The sequence below is a fragment of the Oculina patagonica genome, chromosome 6 (assembly GCF_052425735.1).
Source record: "Oculina patagonica isolate OP01 chromosome 6, crgOcupat, whole genome shotgun sequence".
In the NCBI taxonomy this organism is placed as follows: Eukaryota; Metazoa; Cnidaria; class Anthozoa; order Scleractinia; family Oculinidae; genus Oculina; species Oculina patagonica.
Window position 1 is genome coordinate 8538679 of NC_135763.1, and position 20881 is coordinate 8559559.

General features: G+C 38.6%; 3 protein-coding genes across 3 annotated transcripts; 2 read left to right on the forward strand and 1 right to left on the reverse strand.

The window, feature by feature from the left end:
• The first annotated feature begins 1103 nt into the window (after window positions 1-1103).
• On the forward strand, window positions 1104-6870 carry LOC144656267 (uncharacterized). The gene is made up of 3 exons (XM_078516501.1): window positions 1104-1433; window positions 3668-4674; window positions 6637-6870. The coding sequence occupies exons 1-3, from the start codon at window positions 1172-1174 to the stop codon at window positions 6868-6870; spliced, it is 1503 nt and encodes a 500-aa protein (XP_078372627.1). The 5' UTR covers window positions 1104-1171.
• A 902-nt stretch (window positions 6871-7772) lies between these two features.
• LOC144656222 (putative U3 small nucleolar RNA-associated protein 11) lies at window positions 7773-13232 on the reverse strand. The gene is made up of 9 exons (XM_078516464.1): window positions 13142-13232; window positions 12458-12519; window positions 10684-10729; window positions 10425-10481; window positions 9784-9894; window positions 9472-9571; window positions 9165-9292; window positions 8418-8528; window positions 7773-7919 (listed from the first exon to the last, which is right to left on the reverse strand). Exons 1-9 carry the CDS (start codon window positions 13199-13201, stop codon window positions 7839-7841), a joined length of 756 nt encoding a protein of 251 aa, XP_078372590.1. The 5' UTR covers window positions 13202-13232; the 3' UTR covers window positions 7773-7838.
• Window positions 13233-13277: 45 nt separating this feature from the next.
• On the forward strand, window positions 13278-19824 carry LOC144656218 (nucleoporin Nup43-like). Its single transcript, XM_078516460.1, has 7 exons — window positions 13278-13492; window positions 13598-13723; window positions 15100-15177; window positions 15931-16099; window positions 16681-16816; window positions 18241-18392; window positions 18861-19824. Exons 1-7 carry the CDS (start codon window positions 13364-13366, stop codon window positions 19211-19213), a joined length of 1143 nt encoding a protein of 380 aa, XP_078372586.1. The 5' UTR covers window positions 13278-13363; the 3' UTR covers window positions 19214-19824.
• Window positions 19825-20881: the final 1057 nt, after the last annotated feature.

Genomic DNA, 20881 nt, shown 5'->3' on the forward strand with positions numbered 1-20881 from the left:
TCAACCGTTTAAACTCGTATAAACAAAGGGTTTTAAAACGGTTGATTTGATTGGCTGTTCCTTTTGTTAAAATCCAGCCAATCAAATCATGTGTCCCCAGAGCCACTTGCTTCTTGTGCACGGGATCTGCCGACTAAGACGGCCAAGCGAATCTGAGGACGAATGAAAAAAAAAACGAATTAAGGGACGGACCATTAGAAAAGTGATGGGGAAAAAAACACCTCTTAGTACTTATTGACAGTCCCTAACGGATGAAATCAATGAACAACAGCATTTTTAAAATATTTAAACTATTAATCAAGTAATCAACAAAGCAACATTTGTCAAAAACATGGTATAAAGTAACAATACATGGCATTTGTCTAAAAAAAAAAAAAAAAACATTTGTCTAAAAAAAAATTCGAGCAGAGGGTTTCACCCGAAAAAAAAAATTCGTGCACAAGAAAAGGACAGAAAAAAAAAATTCGTGCAAGCCGAAAATTCCCCACCCCCCCCCCCCCCCTATCACTTTTCTAATGGTCCGTCCCTAAATTGCTCAATTCCAACCGTCTTAGGAGTCCAGTTGTCATGCCCCGTCTAGTCTGGGTAGAAGCGAATTTCCAATTTTTTTCGGCTTCGTCCGCATGACGAATAGCACCTGCGAGTTCAAATGATATGAAAAAGTGCCCTAATCAAGTTCGAAAGATGTGCTTCTCCGTCTTTAGCCTCTCTCCTCCTCCGCAGAGGCCTCCTTCGTGTTCCGTACGGGCTGGGAAATGGGGAGAGGTGAAAAGTAAGCGCGCGGAGCCTGGACCCCCCCCCCGTATTTTTTCGCCATCCCTCACTAAAGGAGGTTCTGCGGAGGAGAGAGGTCTTTAGCCCATTTCTTACACTAGACACCGAAGAATTCCGGTTTCCTGTTATTGGTTGGGTGAGGGGGGGGTTGGGGGGGGAAGAAAAAAAAAGGGGATAATTTTGGGGGGGGGGGGTTGGGGGGGGATATCTCAAATTTATCCGTGATAAAATTTTCAATCCAAATCTTTTCTTTCGCGCGCAGCTCGTTCTGGCACGCGTACGCGTGCGCTTTCCACCATTATTACATCAGAGGTTATTATGACGTCACTAGATGAACACTATCTTTATAAAACATACAGGAAATTGACTTGCATCGTGCGAAAGAAACCTGGAGAGCATGGAAAACTCCTTAGACAGATTCTTTAAAGGTTTTTCACTCGAGGATTACAGGCTCCAAGTTCTTGTAAACAGCTTGGAGAAGGAGAAAAAACAATGTCTCAATCGACTGAAGGAGGAAACACACGTGTTCAAAATGTCGGCACGTCTGCCGGTGAAATACGGAGAGGAATACTGGAATCAATATGGAGAATACTATCACGCTAATGGTGAGAAGAAAGAAAAAGGATCTGTTACACATTTGGGTAGAGAGCACAACGAAGGTCAGCTTTCTTATCATTTATTCTAGCTTATTCTTTAAAAGCAAAGTTTCTTCGGAACTCGAAATCAGAAAGTCGAATTTTAGGGCCTCTTCATTACTTCATAGTAATTTCTTAGTAATTTTTTTTGTAATTTTTTCAGGGGGAAGGGGAAGGTTCCAACACCCAACTTTTTTTTTCTATAAGGTCCCCCTTGTTTTGTTTTCCAGATGCTTCCCTCTCATAGCACCTTTTCCATCCACTGCCGATGACACGGGTTTTTATATGGCAGCTTTACCCCGGTCTGGAGAGGCGGCTGTATTCGCAGGCTTGGGTTAACTATTCCTTAAAATTTTTTGTTGAGGGTGTGTCGTGCCAGGTTTTCGAAACCATCACCCTAGACCAGAAAATAACATTTTCTACACCCTTTGTACTAGTAAGACCTGTCTTCAAAAATCTCTCCCTTATTTCTAAGCTGACATTGCAAAATTTGTACACTGTTTCATGCTTTTGTTCGCGTTTTATCAAATCACCCAATTCTTAACTTTGTTGCCTTTCATAGCTCATATCAGTTAGACCCAACCTTACGGGTGGAGGAGGAGGGGGTTCAGGTTCTATGCATTTAATTTCTTCAGTCGCAAACGGAAATGCGATGATCTTTTCTTCATTTTACACTTTTCTTTCTCTCTTGAACGCTTGACGACTATCATGGTGTTTTCGAATAATGTATCAGTTTTTTAGTTACCCTATTTCTATCTGAGGAAAAAAAAAGCTGAATATGAATAACCTTCGTGGAAGCGCACGCCTTTCTATCTTATAAGGGACGCGCTCGCCTATCCATCCATCGATTCACGCTACGGAAACCGGAGCAATGAGCGCTGGCCCTCTTACAAAATACAAGATACTCCTACCTTTTACGGCTTTTTTGGGAGGCGCAGTGGCCTGATGATCAGCGCGCTGGACTCCGGTTCGAGCCTGACCGGCCAAGACACTTTACTCTCATAGTACCTCTCTCCACCCAGATAATGCTGGGGGGTACCCTGCGATGGACTAGCATCCCATCCAGGGGGAGTAGAAATATTCCTAGTCGCTTCATGCTACGGAAACTGGTATAATCTCCGGTCTGTATGGGCGACTAGGCTCGACGCAGGCTTTACCTTTTACCTTTACCTAAAAAAAATGACGTTTATAAACTTAAGGGCGTTCGCGTTAATCGTTTATGCGCATCCTTACTGCCTCACGCCATGCATGAGCGCGCGCGAAAATTTTCCAAACACATGTAGGGTGGGTAGCCGTTGCGTTAACTTCGATTGCAGTTTCCTCTCTTAAACGGTAGGTGACCGCCATTTTTTTCGGGATATATATCCTTTTGGGATAGATCTCTACCGATTGACAAAAAATGAGCCAAATTTATTTTTTCATTTTCTCTTCCCGCGCGCGATCGAATCAGTCACATTTGAGGCCCTGCCAGGGGAGGTTCCCGTGTCGCTTGTCTAAATTTAAAAATGCGCCATGTCGCTAGTTTATCAAACTTCGTGTCGCTGTCGGTGGTAAAATTGAAGGAAAATTACTTGTCCTTGTCGGAATTTAAGTTTTACCAAAAGGGTTGTCGTTTTTCGCGATTTTATTTTATGTGCTGTCGCTACTTTTTGGGCCATGTCGCTTGTCGGAATTTACCCTGGCGCGGCATGGCAGGACCTCTTTGCAGCATTTTGCTGTTTTGAACGTTTACAAATCCAATTGTTTAAGACAAGGTTTGCAGGTTTGCTCTAAGGGACCCTAAAATTGAAATATATTTGTTCAATAGACCCACTCAAATAAATTCGGACAAAGGAAGTTGGCCTGCATCACTTCTTTTAAAATATTTTGTTGCCGGAAGCCGCAGAGGTCAAATCGAGTGACGAAATCAAATTTATCCAAATAAGCGCCTTCTTTCAGATGTACCGTATCTCGAAAACGAATTCGGTGACCCCCATTTTTTTTACATTTCTGACATAAGAAACTCGTAAACTAGCAGTGGTGAAAGTTAAAGAAAAATTGCAATGTTGGAAGATTTTCGCGCGAACGTCCTTAAATAGGGCGCCAAGTATAGCTTGTTCCAGGCTCTCCGTAGTCATGGCCTGGAACAGGCTACGCCAAGTATCGCATATTGGTCCTATAAAGACACAATTACCGAATCTGAAAGATGTTAAAAATCTAATTAAATTATATTAAATTTTATTGATTGTTTCTTTTTTGTACTTTTTCTATGCGCCAAGACCTGAATAGTACCAACACAGCTCACCACAACAGTACTAACAACTCAAAACATCGTACAATAGTGATAGCATCAGACTCGCCAGAACAAAGATTGAATCAAAATGCTCAAAGAAGTTCTCTTCAACGGATCAGAAGCAGAAGTAACAGAAAGAAGGATTCCAAGAAAAAACTCAAACCTCCTGGTTTAACGCTACTGGAAATATTATGCGCCGACGTTGAACATGGCGTCCTGTTACTGAAGAAGAAGACTGGAGAACAAAGCGAGTCTAGTCGTCGTAACACATCGAGTAATTTAGGACATCAGGTGCATAAACATTCCAAGAAAGCTCATAACGAGGGAATAAGAGAGAAACGTCTTCATTCAGATAGCGACAAAAACTTGAAATCCGAAGGAGACAAGGAAAGCAATATTGGATCACCGTCAAGCAAAGATGGCAGACTTGAGGCTGGTGAATTTGAAGTTGGCGATGGTACCACAAAAAGCAGATCAAATTCAGTTAGTTTTGAGGTGCTCAACTCTGATAATTCCTTGAAAACGTCATCGATTAGTACCTCGGGTGTAAGTTCACAGGAAAACGTCCCATTTCAGGATAAATCTGTACAAAAGCTTAATTGGACTTCTAGAGATTCCACAAACAATTTTGGACTCGGAGAGACAGAGGGCCTGTCACACGAGGAGAATTTGTCAGAACATGATCACAGAAAAACAGGGTTAGTAGCGCTCGGGAAGAGTTCGATCTTCTCAGACAACGCTACGAAGAACGAGAGATTAACGACCTCTAACCGCACTTGTTCGGAAAATCGCTTAGAAGCGCAGACATCGGAGAATCAGTGCAGATTCGTACATTTCAAGGAGGGCGGTAAACTGACGGGGGAAAAAGGCAGAAGACAAAGTTCAGGTTTTGATAAAAACAACGAAAAAGAAAAGTTTAACAGGACAAAAAGTTCGGAGGTTAAGTTGTTTCAAGTGGAAGTCCCACAAACTTCTCAAAGAAGAAAATCACAGGTAACAAAACAAATTTAAAAATTTCATTTAACTTGGATTAAACGCATGGTTTCGGAAATTTAAAGGATAAATTGCACTGACTGAACTCGGCTTTAAGCTGTGAACTTCCAGCTTTGTTCATTTATAAAATCACGAAATAAAAACGTATGTAAAGTTTTGTCCAAGAGCCCGCTTTATTCTTTTGATCAGCATCAATTCAGAATGGTGATTCTGGCCAGCTTCAATTCTGCTGAAATCTGATTGGCTGACTGACAATCGAAAATGAGCACTCGGTGCATGCTAAGAAAATCGGTTACGACCAAGCGTTTCAGCGTTTAAATAAGGTCTCCGCACACGTGGGGACAAGACGCAGGGACATGTCGTAGTGACATGTAGCAGCTACAAAATCATGCGTTGTTCACACTGAAGGAACATGAAGCAGGGGGTATAGTGGGGACATGTAGCAGAAACAAAATCAAAATGTGTACACACACAAGTAACTGTAGCGGGGACATGCCCCAGAGACATGTCGCAGCGACACATCCCCTCGTGTGTGCTGATAATGTTTGGCACGTGCTACACGAAATACTGCAACATTTTGTCTCTTTGACACGTTGCACGAAGTTCAACGAGTTGAATTCCGTGCAACATGTCGCAGGGACAAAACAGCTTCAAAGTTCGGGTTGCGCGTGCCAAACTTGAAATAATCAGCACACACAAGGGGACGTGTCGCCGCGACATGCCCCTGCTACATTTCCTTTGCGTGTGAACACATTGTGATTTTGTTAGGGCCTGTTTATATGGAGGAGAGTTGTCCCTGGTAGTAGGGCTACCCACTCCCCCGAGCTATCTTTTGCCGAGCGTTTATATGAAAAAGTTGTCCCTGTTGACCGAGCCAAACTTGGCCCTCTTGGTTCAAAAGACTGGCGAGAGTTGTTTTGAAACATCTATTATGTCTGCCTTTTTTAAATAAGGAACGCTGAAACATCGACCACGACCATTTTTTGGACAATTTTACCGCCGACTTCGATTTAAATGTATCTGCAATTTTGTTTTGGTCGACTGCAGCGTTTGCGCATGCTCTGTATGTGTCAACTTGTCCCTGGTAGGCGAGGCGAAAATAACCAAACTGTTTATATGGAAAAAAGTTGGCTCGCTTCCCAGGGTCACCCTACCTTCAAAGCGAGTGACCCTCCACCCAGGGTCACCCTGCCCCCGAGCCAACTTTGCAATTTCTCATATAAACAGTTCGCAGCTATTTATAAAAAAACGTATGAAAAGCTCTCTCGCCCGGGGTGGCTCGGTATGGAGGGTAACCCTCCTACCAGGGACAACTCTCCTCCATATAAACAGGCCCTTACTACTACATGTCCCCGCGCCACGTCCCATCAGTGTGAACAACACATGATTTTGTCGCTGCTACATGTCGCTGCGACGTGTCCCTGCGACATGTTCCCACGTGGGGGGGTGCGGAGACCTTTAGGCCAAGCGGGCTCTTGGGACGAGATAGATAAAAGGTTCTTTTCAAAGCGATATACACACCAACAAACTTCTGCTCAATAATAATAATAATAATAATAATAATAATAATAATAATAATAATAATAATAATTTTTATTCAGCTCATATTAAAGTTTACAGTTTTTTTTCGTATTCTTAATAAAATAGAAATAAGGTATTACAGGAATTTGTAGTTAATTAAGTATTGAGTGGGGAGAAGAGGAGGACCCAAAATAAAAAGGTGATTAATATACACTGCATATCGAATCATTCCCAAATTTCAACATCAAATTTTATATGTAAATTTTCAACATCAAATTTCAACATCAATATGTATTTTATCACTCCCCTTGTGCATCTTTTCCGGGTTGGTACATTTGTCCCTGGGTGAGAAACAGGAGGGAATCTCTCTGTTCTAGCTATAGGACGTTTTTCCCGCGAATGAGGGTCATTTAAATGAGAGCTTCCTTTCCTTCGCTTCAGGAAGAGATTGACAAGGAGACAAGACAGAAAATGGATCAATTCTTTGCCAAAGTGGAGCGCACAAAGTACTTAGAAACAAGCAGGCCAAGATGGCGATGCAGTAGTGGCGGAGAAAGGGGCGCTAGACTGTTAAGAGAAAGGAAGACTTTTCTAGAATCTGGGAAACGTCCTCATATAGTGAAGAAGGACGGTTATCGGCGTGCTCAGCCCTGGCCAACACAAGTTTGGAGCTAGGATAACAGGGCTCTTTCAGTGTTTATTAACTTTGACTGTTGTGTGTTCTGTCATTCCATAACTTGAGAGCGCTAAACTTCTATAGCTTAGAAAGTTTATTTTCAGATGCGTAGAGCTCGAGAAAAGTCAGTTACAGAGTTTAACTTACGGATACAAAGAATGAGACATTTTGACGGCAGTCCGGTCATGTATATATGTAAACATTAAAAGTGTGTTATGTTGTGTAACTTCGATGTAACTTATGTAAGCTATAGCGAGGTTTTATAATTCAACTTTTTTGGGGAAAAAAGAAAAGGAATGACTTCGGTAAAACTGTAGTCTTCTTCAAATTGAAATGCAACTTGTCGTTATTCAATTGACGCATTTACCCCGAAAAAGAAAATACTCGACCAAAGAGAAAATAGATTCGCGAGTTTCCGGCCCTTATGGGTGAAAGGGCTTTTGAAGTATTAAGCTCCTTTCAATGACTGTTGCGCGCTAATTGGTTAATAAAACCCGTGCAACGTGCTTTAGCCAATCAAAACAAAGTCGTTGTCTGCTCAACCAATCAGATGCAAAACCAAAGCCAATCGTGATTTAGCTCAAGCGACTTTTCCCGCGCTTACCACTAGTTTCATGTTTTCCCGCGCATCTTGTAGAGAGGTTGCATGTCTTCCCGCGCTTTCTTTCCCCCGGCTTTCCATTGGTCACACGTTTCTATCAAGAGTTCTGATTGGTTTATTGTAACGATGCTCTTGGTGGTGCGGTATGATTGGTTCTGATTTTGTTATCAAACTGGTCTCAAGAGAAACCATTAAAGAACGCTTCGGCACAACAAAAGCCAATCAAAGTGCTTGACACATCAAGCAGTAATTTGACTGGCTCTCATTAATTCACGTGACACAATGAGGTTTTCTCGTAAGGTAAATTTATTCTAGCTTTATTTTTGACCAGACTGATTACTAGTGGCCGTGAGCCACTTGGTCTTGCTATCTTTTTCTTTCTTTTTTCCATTTGTAAACTGGCGTAGATTTCTCGTCCTTCTGTATCTTGTGCCGTCTTCCTTTGCCCTACGAAAATAACATGAACATTCTTTAATAAGACTTCCCCCGTTTTTTTAATGCGACCCCCTCCCCTTCCTGGTAATAAAATAAAGTTCTACTCTATTGGCAAGACCTATGCTGAGAGCCCAGACACCCGATTACTAGCTCTGGTGTTGGTTATGTAAATTTTAATCCTTTCTCTTCCAGGGTAAACTCTCAAGACATCAAGTGTCGTTCTGACAAAATTTCTTTGCAATTTTCTTGTTTATGCTTCGATATTACAACAAAAAGTATCCCTTCGCCTGCTGGTCAGAAAATGTCAGTTACAGTCAACTCTCTTTATAGCGGACATGCACGCTCGGGGCGTCGTTTAGTGTCCGTTTTAGGAGAGTCCGTAATAGCGGGAGTCGTTTCCAGTCAAACCTCCTTCGCCAGGAATCTGGATTTTGTCCGTAATAGCGAGTGTCCGCAATAGCGGGGTGTCCGCAAGGCGAGAGTTGACTGTACTTATTAATTATCACGTACCATTAGATGTTTTTGAAGTTCCAGTTCTTCAGAAACCTTTTGCATTTTCTTTTCTCGTTCAATTCGTTCTCTTAATTCTTCATAGCAACGGTGCCTCTGCTTTTCAAGTCTCTGTAAACGTGGAAATAGATGTTTAAAAAAGAGAAAAAAGAGAGAGAAACCTTGTCACACTAGACAAATTATTTCAATCTTGCAGGGGTATGGCACATTGATTGTGCAGGTCTGTCATTTTAAATACACCCGCTCCCCGACACTGCCACCACCATAACCACGAGAAGGAATTGAGATAAACAAGATTTGGGGATGTACAGGGGCAGATCCAGGATTTTTCTTAGGAGGGGGTGCACCACTAAGGAGCGAATGTGAATACTAAGCCGCAGTTCATCTCAGGGAGGGTTGCACACCCCCTGCACCCTCCCCCTAGATCCGAACCTGATGTGGAATTTTAGATGGCAATTTTAAACAAATAGGGCAAAAGAAAACAATACCCCCAAAAAGGCTATGTTATATTCCCATTTGATAGAAAGGATATGCTTCAATAATGTACATAATTAGTTAAACTGGGTACAGAGTGATCTGAGAGGTCAAGCTATTTCATACTAAAAAGTGTCTCTGGTGAAAAAGGCACATAAAAAATATTTTCTACATAACTGTGATTTTTCACCAGCTATCAAACATACTCAAACACTGTTTGTATATAGTGCATACAATCTAATCTTTTGAGTTACACTGTTTTTTTTAATTTACCTGAACAATTTGACTGTCTGGAGTTTGGATTAACTGTTTCTTGAGTGTTTCTTTCCTGGGCCTGTTGTATGTTCTTGAGACAAGTTCTGGTACAGTGTCAAAATGTGCCGCAGCATCAAAAGACTGAGCTGAAAGACCATAAAATACATTTCATGAAAATTTAGAAGAGAACACACTGAACTGTGTCAAGATGATGTAAGTAAAGCTTTCAAGATGTGATTTAGCAATTTACAAAAAGGTCTGGCTACAGTTTTATTACTGTTAATAATTTATTAAAGTTTTAAAATAAAGTATACAGTACAACTACCTTCTTTCTGGCTGTCCACAAAAACTATGTGCTGATTTGGAGGACGGGAATCGTCTTCGTCTCCCAACAAATGAAGGCTTGCTTGGAGTTTTTCTATTTTCTGCAACAAGATAATTTATTATAACTATTATTTGAATTTATTTCAAGTCAATAAGATGAAGAGATCTGGCTTAAGAAATCAAAGAAATTCTAGAGTTACAATGTACATAGTTGACAATGCATCCTGAATTTACAAAACCTATACTCTTTCTAATATTTAAAATCAATAACTTACGTAGTTATATTTAGTTATTGACTTTAGTTGTTAATCACCTTTGCCTCCATTGATTTTTTTGAATTAATGTAATTTAGATCTTGTGTTTTCATCAGTTTCAGAGCCTCAGCAGTGTGCTTTTTTGTTTTCTTGGCAGTATGAATTCCATCCTACAACAGAAAAACACTTTCTTATAATAACTGATAGTTTGATGATTGATACCTACTTGTACTTTACAAACAGAGCTACAAGCCTAAAAATGGCAATGAAATGAATAACTTTAGAATTCATCACATATGAATTTTCACCAGAATATGAATATTTTTCAAGTTCTCACTATTAAATGACACCAGAAGGCATCAATAGTGGGGGTGGGGGTTGCAAGACAGACCATTCTATCCCTGTACTTGAAGTAAACAATTAATATATGTTGCAGCTGTAGTTCCTGTAGTTCCATTTGGTAGCTCAGTTTGTAAATACAGTGCATGCAGTTTGCGTAGTTCCTATAGTTCTCAAACATGTAGTTCCTGTAAATCTGATTTTGTAATTCAAAAGCTACAGTTCATGTAGTGCGATACAACATACAATCAAAAAAATTATGCAACAGTTACTAAAGATAATTATTTTTCAAGCTTAAACTGAACAAATAAAAAAATAAACAAATATGAGGTACAAAAAGAAATGAGGAAATTATACTTACTTTTGTTTTACTGCTGACCATCTTGAAATAAAATTCATCTGGATTCCTGTTTAATGCCTAAAAAGAAACAAATCAAAAATTAGAAACAATCAAACAAAACAGTACTCGTGCTGTTATTTTATAGCTGTTTTTTTACATGCAAATAGTGACTGTACAAATTGTACTGTTTGAGGTAACACTTGGGCAACAAAGACAATTTCGTCACAGCTGATAACTACTGTATAAACAGTACAAAAAATTAAAATAACTAACAACTCACTTTCTCTTTAAGAAGTTTAAGCCTGTTTTGCTTTCTGTGGAAATCTCTGCAATAAACAGTGAAATATATTGATAAGTAAATCCCAAGTATGAAGTGACATATGAATAAAATCATATAATCAGAGACTCAAAGGACAGTGCAGAATGCAATGGAGTCGACAATTAAAAGTATTGTTTGATGTTCGTGTTTATTTGCCTTTTTTTCTTGCAATTAGATGTTGAAACACCACTTATATTCCTTTCCGGGTTTTTGTTACGCTAATAATCTTTGCAAACGTAACACGATACTTCAGTTCGTTTGTAACAAGATACTTTTTTTGTTTTCCTTGAAAATACGGTAACGTGACCCTTTGTTCGTTTGTCTCTTTTTTGGTTTCACGGCGACATCGATGGCATTTGTCTTCCTTTCAATAATAAAGCCAATTATTTCACTTTAATTTAATTAAGTTGCGGTTTAAACTGCACGAAAGACGTTTCTCAAAAAGTAAAGAGCAAATCTGGTCAAAAAACATCTCTTTCGAAAGGTTTTTTAAAACACAGTACAGCTAGGGTATTTGTTTCCTGGTTATCAGGAGTTCACGGCGAAAATCCTGGTGCAAGTTTTTGCATTCCTAATTACGAAAGTGCTGTGAAAGTGTAAAAATCTAATTTAATTAATTTGCGGTTTTCAATTGGCGCCACGAAGTCTGCAGGAGTCCTTCCACAAACACGCAATACAAGCGATGTTCACGAGTTCCAGCAAAAAACGTAGACTAAACTGCGCATGCGTTTAGCGTAAAGTACGTTGCCCTAGAATGTCGAGTAGTACCACAAGGAGAGCAAAGGGTTTTCTGAAACAAATATATACCTTTGAGATCTTCATATGAAAGTAACGTAGATGTGCTCCAGTTTTTACCTAGGGGTACGTTTAGGTGCTCCCCACCCCTTTCACAAGGAATAATTAATTAATTGATATTAATTAATTAATTGACTATTAAAGTTTACACCATAGCGCTTTAGGGGTTTAGCGGACGACAGCCCCAACAAACCATCACAATAGTGCATTCTGCACTAAAAAGGGAAATCTGATACATATATATTTCAGAAACCCCTTTCTGGCTTGCCTGTATATTGGAGGATAATGCCCGGAGCTGAAAGATTGTCCGAAAAATGAGCAGTTGGCTGCAAGGCAAAGCTTGGAGGGCAACTATGACAATCTTTCAGCCAAGGGCATTATCCTCCAATATACAGGCAAGCCAGAAAGGGGTTTATTTATTTTATGACCCTCCAATTAATTTCTACAACATGTTTTATTGCCAGTATAATAGGAAAATACCTACAGTGGTAAACCCGGCGTAACTGTGTTTGAAACAAATTAGCCACATTCTAAATGAGCAGGGGACTGGGTACGAATTGATTAAATTGAAAAATGAGCAGGGACTGGGTACAAATATTCAACATCGATTGAATTGAAAAATTGGGCCTGTCATCTGAAAGTATAAGTCGTAAATTCTGAAGGTGTCTGCGGCCGCTAACGGGAATGTCTGCTTACGAGAATGTAATAATACAGAGTTTGTATGGGAGTTAAAACGGGGTTTTTTAAACAAGGCGGCCGTAAGTAGAGCTGTCCACTTACGAGAGTGTCCGTTAAGAGAGCTTCAACTGTATAAAGAAATGTTAAATAAATAAATAAACCATGTGATGCGTTTTGTCCAATGAGTGTGCACAAAAATTAATTGGTGGGTTATAAGTTAGTTATCCCAGAGAACTTCTTATCCATCTATTTGGATTCTTACCTTGCTCGCAAAACATAGTCTTTGTGTTTCTCAAGAAGACCATACTGCTTTCTACTTTTTAGCTGTGGGAGCACAAAGAAAGATCGCAAGGTTGAAAAACAATTTTTGACTTACAAATATGTATCACTTTGTGTTTAAGATAACACTCAAATATGATTAGCTTCTCAAAGCCATAATCCATCATTTAGGAAAGATCCTATTTTACAAGAGATATAGCAACAATGCAATGATTTCTTCACATAAAATCTGTATGAAATAAGCCAGCCATTTATTCATTTTCCGGGCTAGACCATTATCTTTCATCTTGAATTAATACAAGAAAGATCAACAGTGTTCCAATTTTGTCTTACAAAATAAATTATCACAGGCAAGTGACGACTGACAAGGCTCAACTAGAATGATCATCAACTGCTAGTTGTCTTGATTTACCATTAAATTCCCATAAGAAACATTAAAAGAAATGTACAGTTATCAGTACGGTGAATTTATGTATTGAGATTGCGCTTAAAAGGGTTCCTAACATAAGGTTTATATAAAAGCTTGTAAAAAGCATGATGTTCATATAATAGTGTAGTTACATTCCCTTCTATTTTTCAACAAATTTGTTGACTTTAAGGCAATGCTTTGACACTCATCAAACTATAACATCAAAAGGGTACATTCCGCTGTAGCATTTATCCCTACCTGCCCTCTTTCTTTGTGAAATTTCTGATAAGATTTCTTAGCCTTCTCAAAGGACGCCATCTTTGATTTTTTTCTTCAAACTATACTGCGCCTGCGATTAAACTGGTCTTTATTTTTACTATAAGCAAAAATCATTTCATGTAAAAAGTCACGATTTATACAGGGGACTGGAACTACTCACTCGGTAACTTTGCGCGCCATGTGCAAAGTAGATCTTCTGCAATGGCGAATGTTGGAGAAACTGTAGCAAAATATGTAGGACACAAGGTATCGAAAGTTCGATGGATTCCTCAAGTACAGGGACAGTTGAATCCTTCTGAAACTTTTGTGACAGGCGGTTGGGACGACCAGGCGAGTACAAGACTTGTAAAACACGACCATTACTTTGCCGATTTGACAGTTAATACATGCCATGGCTGAAAAGTTTTGAGATTTCCGCCTCATTTTCTTTGTTAGATTAACAAGTTGTCCATTTGGAAAGTCGAGGAACCAACTGGAGATTCGGCTGCTGCGTTCAATGTTACAAATGAACCTAAATTGTTGTGTGAAACGAATTATACTGGAGATGTAACAGACATCGAGGTTTGTAAATTCTATCAATTCAGCGAGCTCACATAAGCTTACTGAAAAGATTCAATCTCTAATTCATAAAAGTATGCTTAATACCATTTAAATAGGCTCATTTTGAATATATATCTAGATATATTTTTGTAAGAGCAATTTTAGCAAGACCTGGAACAATTGAACTGAAGAAAAAAAGAATGTCAAGTTGTATCTGGACTATAAAATATCCAGACACTCAAGCAAAGTACATGTATTTTACTATTTTTTGGCAATGAAAAACAAATTTAAAATTTAAACACAGTTATGAAGTGGGTGGCAGTAGCCTTGGTTGTGATGGAGGCAGGCGCAGATCCAGGCCGGTTTCCACCGTTTCACTGAAATCGGTGAACCTCTTGTCCGAGTGTCTCAAAATACCCGGAAATGACAGTTTTGGAACTCAACAGCTAATAATTTTCTCGGTGGGCTATACCCCCAACCCCAACAGACTCGCACCATCAGCGACCGTGTAAGGGGTGTTATCGAAAAATGGTCACTATTTTTCCTGGATCTGCGCCTTAGAGGGAGGGTGGTTGTTTGTGGGAGGTTCCACATAAAAATGACAGGACTTTTTTTGGAAATTTTGATGAATTGGACTTTTTGGGCAAAAACATTCATATGACCGTCGGACAACATTTTGAAAATTGTAAAAAGTCTTTGGAAAATTGTCAAAAACTTCATTGCTAGTAGGTTTACATAATAAGCAAAATAATACATGGTTGCTTGGAGATATGAATTTCCTTTTCACCTGTTGAAATCGATATGTCAAGAGTGAGCCCATCGATTTGAACACTAAAAGATAAATTTCATTTCTCTGTGCAACCATGTATTATCCTCTATTGCTCTGAGTTATTGGCCCGGGGGGACTCCTATATGAAACGGACGGGGATGCTCGTCGGAAATTTTGAAAAGAACCCCTAATAGAGACCAGTCTGGGTGTGGCTCAAGCTTTTCTTGACCCCTAAAAGATACCAAAAAACTAAGATTAGAATTTATTTTTGTTTATTTCTTCGTTGTGTAACCCTAAACGAGACCATTATGGCTTAAAATATTGGCGTTTTGCCCGGAACACCCTAAGCGAGACCAAAAATCCGAAATTTACACCCCTAAGCGAGACGACGAGCATCCCCGTCACTTTCATATACGAGTCCCCCCCCCCCCCCCCGGGGTTATTGGGAGGTTCAATAAATCAAGGGTTCTAAGAATCAAGATTAAACCGTAATGTCCTTTCCAGGGGTAGCAGGAATTTCCCTTGACCTTGTCGCTTCATGCCACAGAAACACTGACAAGCTGCTTTGCTTAACAAGTCCATACACTTATCCTAACCTAACTTATACGTTTAAATTTTATTTTGACAGTGTGTTGATTCAGGGAGGATCCTGGTATCATCCTCAACAGGAAGTGTTTCTTTGTTCCATTTTAGTCCAAAACACCAGGTTGGTGTTATTGTGTTCTACGATTTTTTGTAATACTAGTGCACCGGATTTTAAATTCAGCTCAACACTACAGTTCAACCTTGGAATACAATCACCCTCCTCAGAGTTGTCAAGTTTATTTTTTTTCCTTTGGCTTTACCAACTGAAAAGAAGGGAAGACCTATTAAGCAACTCAGGATGTAAAAATACCTCAGTGACAATTGTTTTAGGGGTGGTGAATGGTCCTTCAAAAAATGCTTGTCTCGCAAAAATTCTAGCCAAATTTCAGGGGTCTCGTTGTCTCAAATTTTTCTTTGTCACCTTCTCAAAGTCTCAATTTCTTTTTCAAGGCTAAAAAGGTCTTGCGCTCGCAGAAAAAATATCAGTCTCATTGTCTCGCAAAGTCTCGCATTTACCATTCAACACCCCTTGCTTTCAATAATATTTTTCTTCCTGTGCAGTACTCTTCAAGACATGCTGCTTCAAGTGTTACAATATAGAATGTATAGATACCTGATGGGTCAGAGCTTACCAATTAAGTTGGTGAGATGTCAGTCACCAATAACAGTCCTTTTTAGGGCTACTAATATGAGCTCCTGGGTTCAAACTATTTACTATGTAAAATGATACTACTCTGGGAGAATATTAGCCTTGGGTTGACTGTACAAGCCTTGTAAGTTGTATTTGATCCAAACTCTCAAGACTTAGTGCCAATAATGGTCCAGTATGGCCCTGGAGCTTGGTAAATAACAAATAAAAATGTTCCTATTTCAGTCTATAAGACCCGAGCACGAGTGGAGCACTCTCCATCACATTGGAGGCCGTGGCTGTTCTTGTACGTGTCTTTCAACAAACTCCAGCTCAGCAGAAGTAGTAAGTGCTGGTGAAGATGGACAAATCAATGTCCTAAAACTCGATCAAAGACATCCAGTGAGAACTATAGGTAGGAAAAAAATTTATAATAACTTCATTTTAATACAGTTACCTCTTTATTCCAGCCACTTTATTTTTAGGGCTGCAAATAACAGTCCGACATCAGACAATGGCCAACCACAATTTGCCAATGTCCGATGAAATCCCAACTGCGGTCAGACAGAATGCCCGGACAACTTATGTTTTTCTACCAATGTTCTGTGTTGACAATGCAGGAGATTAGCAGGTTCACAAATAAAGCAGTACTGTAATATGATGTCCGACCTTACTTTTGTTTTGTGCAATCAAAAAGGTGACTTAGTTGGATGCATGTCCTTACAAATGAAAAAAATATTTGCAGCCCTGTATTTTGGCCCAACAAAAGCTTGTCAAGTTGTTTTGTTATTTAAAGAACCTCTTTAATTCTGGCCACTCTGTTATTACCTAAATATAGCCAGATTTTTGTGGCCCTTCAATGACCAGATTAAGGTAGCATTCAGTGCACATTAATAAATCATAATTACATTATTTATCATTCAATTCTTGCTTGGACAGTAATAACCCAGATTTGTTCTTCCATTCTAAAGTATGAATTGTCTTCTTTGTTCTTAGAATCCGCAGACAGCACAACCATAAACAGTATCAAATTCACAAAATCACACGAAGTAGCTGCAGTAACATTTGGTGGCCAGCTTAAAGTCTGGGATCTTCGACAACCAAGTGATAAACCTGGAAGAACAATGTTACTGTAAGTGCTGGGTGATGGGGACTGTGATCAAAATCCTATAATTTCCTCCTTATAGAAACTTGTATTGATACACTGTCCAGCAGACAGGTGATGAGGGTATTACCCATGGCAACCATGAATACAGTAATTGCCAGGCAATGTCGGTATCAGTGGAGATACTTACCAACTTAAATAGTCAGTCCAACACATGAACCAAACCCAAAACTAGGGGAGGGAAGAGTGGGAGCAAAAAGCACATCACAAATAATTTTTAACTTACTTAGGCTATTAGCTCCTCCTAGAGAGTCCTTTTGTCTGTCCTGTGCCTCTTTCTCAAGCTGTTCCCAGTCTAATCCTAGCATCTTCCTCTATAACTATTAAATCTTCTTTTCACATGTTCTTTGTTTTCTCTCTCTTTTTCTTTTTCCTTGGGGGTTAGAAGCTAAAAATGCAAACTGCTCCTGATTCACACAACTGGACCACAAAGTCAGGCCCCTAAGAAATCCTATATGCAACCCCAATGCACATGACTGCTGCAGACCCTACTGCCAGCAGGGGCTGTAGTCTAACTTAGCCTGAATTTCATTTAGCTACTTAAAAAACTCATTAATAATTCATAAAGAAAAGACAAAAAAAATTAATGTTTAATGAGTGTCTTTATATCTGATAAAGACACGGCTAAACTTTACGTCCAATTTTCTAGGCCAAAATAACCCCAAATCTAAATATTAGTGCAAGAGTGAGTTGATCTCGCCAGAAGATTTTTAAGCCGTTCAGTGTTTTTTAAGCAGTTCGTGTTTTATCAAGTCTAAAACACTCGGCTGCGCCTCGTGTTTTAAACTTGATAAAACACTGCTGCTCATTTATTAAACATTACATAAATAATTACAATGTAGAATCTGCTTTCCTACCTTATAACTTGAGTGATGGTCACATTTTGTTTTATTTGTTTAAGCTCTAAAAAACTCATTAGAAACGTTCTTTTCAAGTTCACATGACATAAACTACCAGAAACACAACTCCACCATCCATGTTTTGAAAAAGTTAAAGTAATGTTCTTTTGCTTGGGCTTCACCATCACCATCACCATCATTCCTTTTTAAGAAAGCATTTCGTGTTTAAGCGTTTTAACTTTTCAATCACACTGTTTCTAGTTTGATTTGTATGTAGGTTCATTCTAATTTTTATATTTTTATATTATTTTTACATATAGTAAACAGCGCTTTAGAATATTTATAGTTTTAGTGCTTTATAAATGTATAAATTATTAATTATTATTATTATTATTATTAAATTATTACCATCACCATCATCGTCATTTTTAATCAATTTTAAATGTTACATAGCATTAACATTATAAAAAATTAAATAATTAAATTATATGTAAAGTAGCCAAGGACTATTTAGAGAAATACAGCAACTGTATATTATATTTTTTTGGACAGTTCTGGTGACCGTGTGTCATTGTTGTGTGTGGACAAACATCCCACCCAGCCACACCTACTTGCAGCAGGAGGTCAGGATGGTGTACTTAGTATCTGGGACATGAGGCAAGAACTGTACCCTGTAACACTACTGGAGGCACATGCCGCAGAAAGTAAGACATTCTGTTCATACCTTTTTTCTTAAGAAGTGAATTTGGTTCTTGAAAGTCCTTAAAATTTGTTGTTTTTTGTGATAAAAGTGGAACGTATGTTGGTTTGTGTTTGGTTTTTGTTTTTTTTTTTTTTCCAAAAAACTTTTCATTTTTATAGAGCATAAAGCTATTCTAAGGATTGAAATTAGGTCCGCAGTGTCAATTTAATGATAATAATGTGAACTTTGACGTTATTCCAAACTGACATTTCAGCTCATCAAGCATTCTAAAAAAAACCACCCAAGGCGCAGACTCAAAAACTTCACGTACGCTATTACTAAAGTGTAACATATCAATGAGTTCGCAACAAAAATAGAAACAAACCCCCAGACTTTGCATTTGATAGACAAGATATCTGCTTTAAATATTAGCGTGAACATATCTTTCAATCTGTCAATGTCTTGTTTGCCTTTTTTTCATTTTCAACAGTATGGGAGGTTAAATTTCATCCACTCAGCCCAGACAACCTATTTACATGTTCAGAAGACGGATCTCTCTGGCGCTGGGATGGTACATCTGTGGCTGTCCAAAGCACCACAGGGTTCCCAGGTGCCAGTAAAACTCACTTTGGTGGTATTAGTAATGGTGCCGGCGTGGGTGGAGGCTATGACAACATCAGTCCTTGGCTATCAGTGGACGCAACAAAACATAAAATGGAGACATTTTCCTTACTGCCGTATAACAGACTGTCAATCAACTCACTGGACATTCAATCAAGACACTTGTTAAGTGGAAGCGACTGTGAAGCGATTTTTATTGTCAAAGATCTGGTCATTAGATGATTACCTTTGCTACTATTATTATCAATTATAATTATTAATGTTCATAGCTTTTACTACTTAATAAATAGATCACTGTACAGGTAACGTTTGCACAATTTGCAGGGATAGAAAATCTCATAGCCTCTAACTGATCATCAGTAAGGGTGGGCTGATACCAGTTTTTCAAATCGATACCATACTGGCTTATTTGTATTGATATAAATAATAATGGACTTTGCTGGTAAGCCTCGATAAGCACCCACTAGCTGTGGTACTGTTAAATGCTGTACCAGCTGTGGTACTGTTAAATGTTGAATGTTGTTAAGTTTTAGACAACAAGTCAAATATTTCATTTATTGACAAGAACATTGATAATAATTATTGTTACTCAGGCCTTGCTCAATATAAATATCTGATGCTGACCAGAAGACTGCAGGCTCAGGTCACATTCAGAATCGAAAGCATCAATTTTTTCCAAGATTCGCTATTTTCTTGGTATTTTCTTGATATATATTGGTATTGGATCGGCCCATCCTAAATCAATAGCCATAGCCAGAATAGACAGCAGACATTTATAATATTGATATAATCAGAGAGCAAAAGGTGCCCTTTTTGGCAAATCCCTTGTCTCCCAACACCCAAAGAGCCAGAGTCTCATCTAATAGTGCAAGTACCACAACTATTGATGTCAACATCTACAAGATTGTCATTTTTCTTGATCAAAATAGGTACTGGTATACTATATTTATTCGATTAAGCGCCCTGGGCACTTATTAGATTTTCGGACCTTGAGAGTGGGCGCTTATTCAAGGTGGGTGCTTATCAAGGCTGGGCGCTTATTAAATTTTCACCATTTTCTGCAAGTAGTTAGTTCATTTTGCAACAAAATAACAACTACTAATAAAACATGAAGATGTACCAATTGAAAGAAGAATTTTATCTGTTATTTGAACGTTTCTGAAAAATACTTAGAAAACTTGAGAAGATTCTTAGTAGTTCTGAGTCAATTTCAATCTTATTGTCACTAAGGTATACTCAGTGTGTGCACTTCAGTTTTTTTTAAGTGGGGGTGGGCACTTATTTGAAGTTGGGCGCTTAATCGAATAAATATCATGGTATTTTTAAAAAACTAGCCTGTGAATCTCTTAATTTGGCTGTTATAACTGTTTTAATAATTATGTAGGTAATCTATTTTCTTTATTCCATGTTATGAGCAAAAGTAGACATTTGTATAAATTTAAATATATATGCAGTAGCTTGATCATTTTCTCATTTTTTTTGTGTGCAAAAAATCAAAGTAACATTTTGAAGGCCATTGTTTATTACTCATTACATGACATTGCAGCTACTGTTTTTATTTAGCAACTTGTTATAAAATTAGTTATTACAATAAAATGTTACCAAGAAACCCCTTTTGCTAATTAATGTACAGTAGAACCCCGGTAACACGAACTCGGATAACTCGAACAATCCGGCTAACTCGAACTAACTTTCATTTCCCTTGGACCCACTTTTCAGTCATTTTTTACTTGGTTAACTAAAAAACCCCGCTAACTCGAACTGTTTTTCGTTCCCCTTCAAAGTTTGAGTTACCAAGGTTCAACTGTATTGTCTTTCTTAAAAATGAAAGTCTTTGGCAAAACTATTTTTGATCACTTTGCTGAAAGAAATAAGAATTAAGAATATTCC

Bases quoted from the DNA above. Each gene is read 5' to 3' on its own strand.
- LOC144656267 (XM_078516501.1), top strand. From the start codon at position 1,172: ATGGAAAACTCCTTAGACAGATTCTTTAAAGGTTTTTCACTCGAGGAT. The intron at 1,434-3,667 runs GTCAGCTTTCTT...CTATGCGCCAAG, and splicing joins GGGTAGAGAGCACAACGAAG to ACCTGAATAGTACCAACACA. The intron at 4,675-6,636 runs GTAACAAAACAA...CCTTCGCTTCAG, and splicing joins CTCAAAGAAGAAAATCACAG to GAAGAGATTGACAAGGAGAC.
- LOC144656218 (XM_078516460.1), top strand. From the start codon at position 13,364: ATGGCGAATGTTGGAGAAACTGTAGCAAAATATGTAGGACACAAGGTA. The intron at 13,724-15,099 runs GTTTGTAAATTC...TTATTTTGACAG, and splicing joins GAGATGTAACAGACATCGAG to TGTGTTGATTCAGGGAGGAT. The intron at 16,100-16,680 runs GTAGGAAAAAAA...CTTTGTTCTTAG, and splicing joins ACATCCAGTGAGAACTATAG to AATCCGCAGACAGCACAACC.
- LOC144656222 (XM_078516464.1), bottom strand. From the start codon at position 13,201: ATGGCGTCCTTTGAGAAGGCTAAGAAATCTTATCAGAAATTTCACAAA. The intron at 9,895-10,424 runs GTAAGTATAATT...TTTCTGTTGTAG, and splicing joins TGGTCAGCAGTAAAACAAAA to GATGGAATTCATACTGCCAA. The intron at 7,920-8,417 runs GTACGTGATAAT...TTATTTTCGTAG, and splicing joins AACTTCAAAAACATCTAATG to GGCAAAGGAAGACGGCACAA.